The sequence below is a fragment of the Geospiza fortis genome, unplaced genomic scaffold, assembly GCF_000277835.1.
Source record: "Geospiza fortis unplaced genomic scaffold, GeoFor_1.0 scaffold34, whole genome shotgun sequence".
NCBI classification, from domain to species: Eukaryota; Metazoa; Chordata; class Aves; order Passeriformes; family Thraupidae; genus Geospiza; species Geospiza fortis.
The window spans coordinates 896,209-901,311 of NW_005054474.1; the positions used below are offsets into that span (position 1 = coordinate 896,209).

At 42.5% G+C, this 5,103-nt stretch overlaps 1 protein-coding gene across 1 annotated transcript in view; it reads right to left on the reverse strand.

The window, feature by feature from the left end:
* The window catches only part of OBSCN (obscurin, cytoskeletal calmodulin and titin-interacting RhoGEF), a 160,015-nt gene that overhangs the window by 110,446 nt on the left and 44,466 nt on the right, over window positions 1-5,103 (reverse strand). The window contains 5 exon segments of the mRNA XM_031062951.1: window position 1; window positions 3-78; window positions 738-1,013; window positions 2,506-2,781; window positions 3,659-3,934. The exon segment at window position 1 is cut by the window's left edge and continues 178 nt beyond it. Of these exon segments, the coding sequence (XP_030918811.1) occupies window position 1; window positions 3-78; window positions 738-1,013; window positions 2,506-2,781; window positions 3,659-3,934 (905 nt within the window).

The following is a 5,103-nucleotide window of genomic DNA, read 5'->3' on the forward strand; positions in this document are numbered from 1 at the left end:
GCTCACAGCTCAGGGACACACTGCCACCAAGCTCAGCTTTCACGGCCTCCAGCTTCTTGGCAAACTTCACCGGGATTTCTGAGGTCCAGGAGAAGGGGAAAGTGTGAGGGAGGAAAAGAGAAGAAACCCGTTCTAAGAAACTGGTTCTGCCCGATTGTGGAAATAAATAAATAAATAAAATGGCCCTAAGTATTTGGGGCTTAGGGGAGACAAAATCTAACTAGAAATATGGAAATTCAGGCAGATTCCTTTGACACGCAATTTTCAGATCCCTGTCATTCTATAGGAGGGTACAGAAACAGGAGGGGAGCAAACACCAGAAGTACCCATCATAGGCTTCCAAACTGGCCAGAAAAAGACAAAACCTGAATTTTTTGATGATGTTTTTTGAAACTTGTTTTTTGGGAAAAGTTTTTGGGAAAAGTTTTTGGGAAAAAGTTTTTGGGAAAAGTTTTTGGGAAAAAAGTTTTTGGAAAAAAGTTTTTGGAAAAAAGTTTTTGGAAAAAAGTTTTTGGAAAAAGTTTTTGGAAAAAAGTTTTTGGAAAAAGTTTTTGGAAAAAGTTTTTTTTAATATTTTTGGTAGATGGAGAACTTTGCCAGCCCACAGTGGGGCATCCAGAGAAAGTGCAACAAGCCTTGAGGTTGGAACAGTTTCCAGAAGAGTTTGGATTCCACCTCCACCCCACCATGAGGGAAGTGCAGCTGCTGGGCTGGGCTGTGACCTGGGCACTGCTCACCTTTCACCTGGACTATGAATTCCTGCTTGTCATCCTTTGTCTGGCAGGTGTAGAGGGCAGAGTCTGTGCTCTCAGCTGCGTTCACTGTCAGCGTCCTGGATGCCCCCTCACTTTTGATCACACATTTCTTGCTCGCCTTGATTTCTGTGCCATCCTTGAACCACCTCACTGCAGCGGTTTCAGGCGTGACTGAGGTTGTCAGTGTGATGCTTTCGTGTTCTTGAACAATGAGAGGCTCTTTCTGGACAACTTTCTTTTCAAATTTAGCCTCTGGTTCTAGAAAAGACAATAAACCATGAAAATTAACAACTTTGTGCTCAAATCTTTGAGGAGTTAATAAAAAAAGGCCGTTAAAAGCAGTTAAAAAAGCATAAAACAAAGCAGTTTTATATTGCTCTCTCTTCAAGACTCACACCACCAGCTCATCCATGACCTGTAATAATCCAGGGATTTTGGCTCAATATTTGTGACTGGTATGATCTTTTCCTGAGCAGGAAGAAAGAAAATGGTCTCTCAGGCAACCCAGAGCATTTGTTTAGAAAACAAGCAGAAGAAAGAAAATGTAAATATTTATATTTTTATCTGCTGCCCATAAAAAGCTTGTTTCTTAGAAGTAAAATTACTTGTATAATTCTTTCCCTTCCCCTTTTTAGGATCTTAAATAAAATTAAGAAGAGACATTAATGGGCTGAATTTATGGCCTGTTTTCTATTTGCTCCACTGGCAGGAGAGCTGGAACTCGATCTTTAAGGTTCCTTCCAACCCAAACCATTCTGTGACTCCAGTCCTTTCTTCTTGGCCTCCTTTCTATCTTGTATATTGATTTCTCTGGGTCTGGACTGAAGGCACTTGAGGCAGTAGTTCATGTTCACACTCAGGCGTTCATTATTTCTTATCAGTAAAACAGTCTCTCAAGTGTGAGTTCAGCAGCTTTTCATTAGAGGGCACAAAATGGCCAACAATCTCTTTTCCAAGGTCTTTTAAGACTAAACTATCCAATGAAGAACTGACCCCTGGATTATTTTCCCTCTTAACCCAATAACTGATCCCACAGAGCCCACAATGCAGACTTTTCTGCCCAATTACAAAATGCCACCCAAACCCATGAAGAAGAAGGAAGGAGAAGTTAAAGAAGAACAACCTGCCTCCACCCTAAAACTTCCATCTTGCTTCATATTTATTTCTATGTTCTAAAATCCCAAACTCTAAGTTTTCCACCCTGTGATATCACAACACTTCCAACCAACTACACACCCACAATCCCAGTACTATCAATCAATTTTAGAAGCCTGTTCAATGACCTTAGGTCAAATGCAGTGTTCTCTTGGGGGTCTGTGCTTTTAAGCACAGAAAGTTTAAAATTCTCAGCATCCAGGATTCCAACACCTGTACAACGTTTTGCCACAAAAACAGGCATTTTTGGGGCACACACAAGCAGCAGACCAGGTTTTCTGAGCCACTTTTCCCCATAGTTCCTTTGCTATTCTGCAAAATGCCCACATCAACTTCCAACTCCCCACCAGCGAAAGAGGTCGGGTGATATGGTGTGTGAAAGAGATAAGCAAAAAGCTAGGTAGCATTTCCAGATGCCCCAAAAAGTCCAAATTTCCCACCTCTACACGGCTAAATTAATAATTAATATGTCACGTAGCTCACTGGTGTTTCTCCAGGTGAGACAGTGGCTGCACCAAGGCCGGTGTGTTGGGAATATCCCATTTTCCTCTAAGCCACAGGGACTGGTTCTTCCCACCACAAAGTGAGCACTCACCAGTTGCTTCCAGTTTGAAGGTCATCTTCTGGCCCGCAGCCTCACAGATGTATTCCCCAGCATCCTTCTTCTCCAGCTGCCCCACCACCAGGCGCCGGGATTTGCCCAAGGTCTCTATTTTGAATTTCCGAGAGGACACGAGCAGTTTTCCATCCTTGTACCACTTCACTTCAGTTGCGTCCTGTGCTACCTCACACGTGAGGGTGGCACTTTCTGTCAGGACAGCCTTCACCTCCTTCTGGACCTTTTCCTGGTTTATAAATGCAGGTTTGGGCTCTGAGCACAGAAAAGGAAGAAAATAATTGTTGGCGGGTTAAAATTAGATTAATCTTACAGATTTCTGTGGAGAGGTTTGGAAAATATTTAGGTTGCCACTTGGCAAAACCAATTGCTATCACTGAGCAGCGTCTACCCTTCTATGGAAAGATGTTGCCACTTGGAAAATTGGAAAATAAGAGCCTAGGAATGTAAAGGACCAAGAGGAGCCTTGACATCAACCCCACAGTTGCAAGTCACTAGGTAAAAATATAGTTAATTCAAACTTTCCCAAAGAACATCTGTCCTGCATATCACTATAAACTTCCAAATTCCCTTTACTTAAGATCTCAGACACAATAAAGCAATTTCTTGGAATATTTCACAGCAAAGGAGCATTTAGGACCTGGCAGGAATAGTAAGACATCTCAAAAAACTGAGATCTCAATAACACAACAGCAAAAAAAAAAAAAAAAAAGCTGTTTACAATCTGCTGCTGATACTGCAAATGACAAAACATATTCCAGCCTCTAGATCTTCTAAAATGGGATTGCAAGACTAACAAGGAAGGTATTCTGTAATGGCTCTTTGCTTTCAAGAAATTCACTGTACAAGAATTACCCTGCGGAATCATAGGAATGGAAGGGATCTGAACATTCATTATTTCTGTTATATGTATAACTACTATTAAACCTACTAAGAATGAGACAGAGCTTGGACCATGCTAAAGCCAAATATTCCCATTTCCACAAATCCAGGCAACCAAGCACAGAAAATCAGGTGAACCCTGCAGGCTGCAGCAAAACCCAGACTATTGCAACTGAGTCATGGCAGAGTAGTTATTTCAATTATTGCTGTATTGGCCTCTACTGAATTCTGACAAAAAACCTTCTCCTACCTGTGACATCAATCCTGAAGGTGAGTTTTTGGCCAGCAGCCTCACAGGTGTACTCCCCTGCGTCTTTCTTCTCCACCTGACCCACCACCAGACGACGCCATTTGCCCTCCGACTCCACCTTGAACTTCTTGCTGGAGGTGATCAGTTTCCCATCCTTGTACCACTTCACCTCTGTTTTCTCCTGAGCCACCTCGCAGCTCAGCGTGGCATTTTCCGACAGTGCAGCCTTCACCTCTTTCTGCACCTTGTCCTTATTTGTAAACACAACTTCTGGTTCTGGAAAGAGAGAGAAATCCAGACTTTCTCCAAAATATGATTTTGCTCAATCCCCTTATTGTGGCTTATAGTTAACACTGGAAAAAAACCCCTCTGAAATGATAGTCCACATCTAAGTCTATCAGAAGAACATGCAAAGGACCTTGTGGTGGTTTTTTGGCCTGTTTTGGTATTTTTGGCAGCAGTAATCTCTCTATGGTTCATAAGAACTGGCAGGACCCAGTCAAGACAGGATATATTCTGGTTGAAGTTAATTGCAAACTACCAAATTTTCAAAGGAGCTGTTCTGTGTTGCATTATAGTCCCATAAAATTTATTTCTTTGATTCTCAGCAGCTGCTTCTGCTTCTTAGATCATTTTGTGAAGCGAGAAAGGCGCTAGACCAGCAATGACACATCCAGGACCCGGTTATTTGTTCTCAGTGCAACCTTGGGAAAAGTTCAGCTCATCTCCCATCCAAATGGTGAAATCCCCCTGTCCTCCAGAGACACATCAGTCACACCACTTGGAATTGGATTGGGAAGCTGTGAGGGAGCTGGGAAGCTGAATCTATTCTACCTCTCTACGGCCCCAGTAAGGAAGCACAACTGGAATGAGTCTCCATGACACCTTCTTTGCTTACTTGCCATTTTCTTGACACCTTAAAGACCTTAATACATATCAAGCCCTACTTCCATGACTCCCTTTAGGCTGAAACGAGCACTTCCAAGGGAAATAAAAGGAGTGTGGACATTGGGCAGGCTCTCCACCACGACCCTGCACTGAGAATGAGCTGAGATTTGCTGTCATTGTCCCAAGATGGGAAGTAGGAGATGCACAATCAGTACCTTTTTTACAGCCCTTTCCCTCCAGTGGTTTCCAAAATTTTTCAGGGATTCAGCTCCCTGTTTTAAGGATTTTAAATGTTTTACAAAGAATACATGAAGAAAACTTGTATTTGTACCCATCCTAGGCCATGCCAATGATGTACTCCAAAAATTTGAAACATAACACGAAGAAGACTTGTAAAATAATGTTAATTTTCCTAAAGATTCTAGAAATAACACCAATGGGCCAAAGAACCTTCTCCTACCTGGGACATCGATCCTGAAGGTGAGTTTTTGGCCAGCAGCCTCACAGGTGTACTCCCCTGCGTCTTTCTTCTCCACCTGACCCACCACCAGACGACG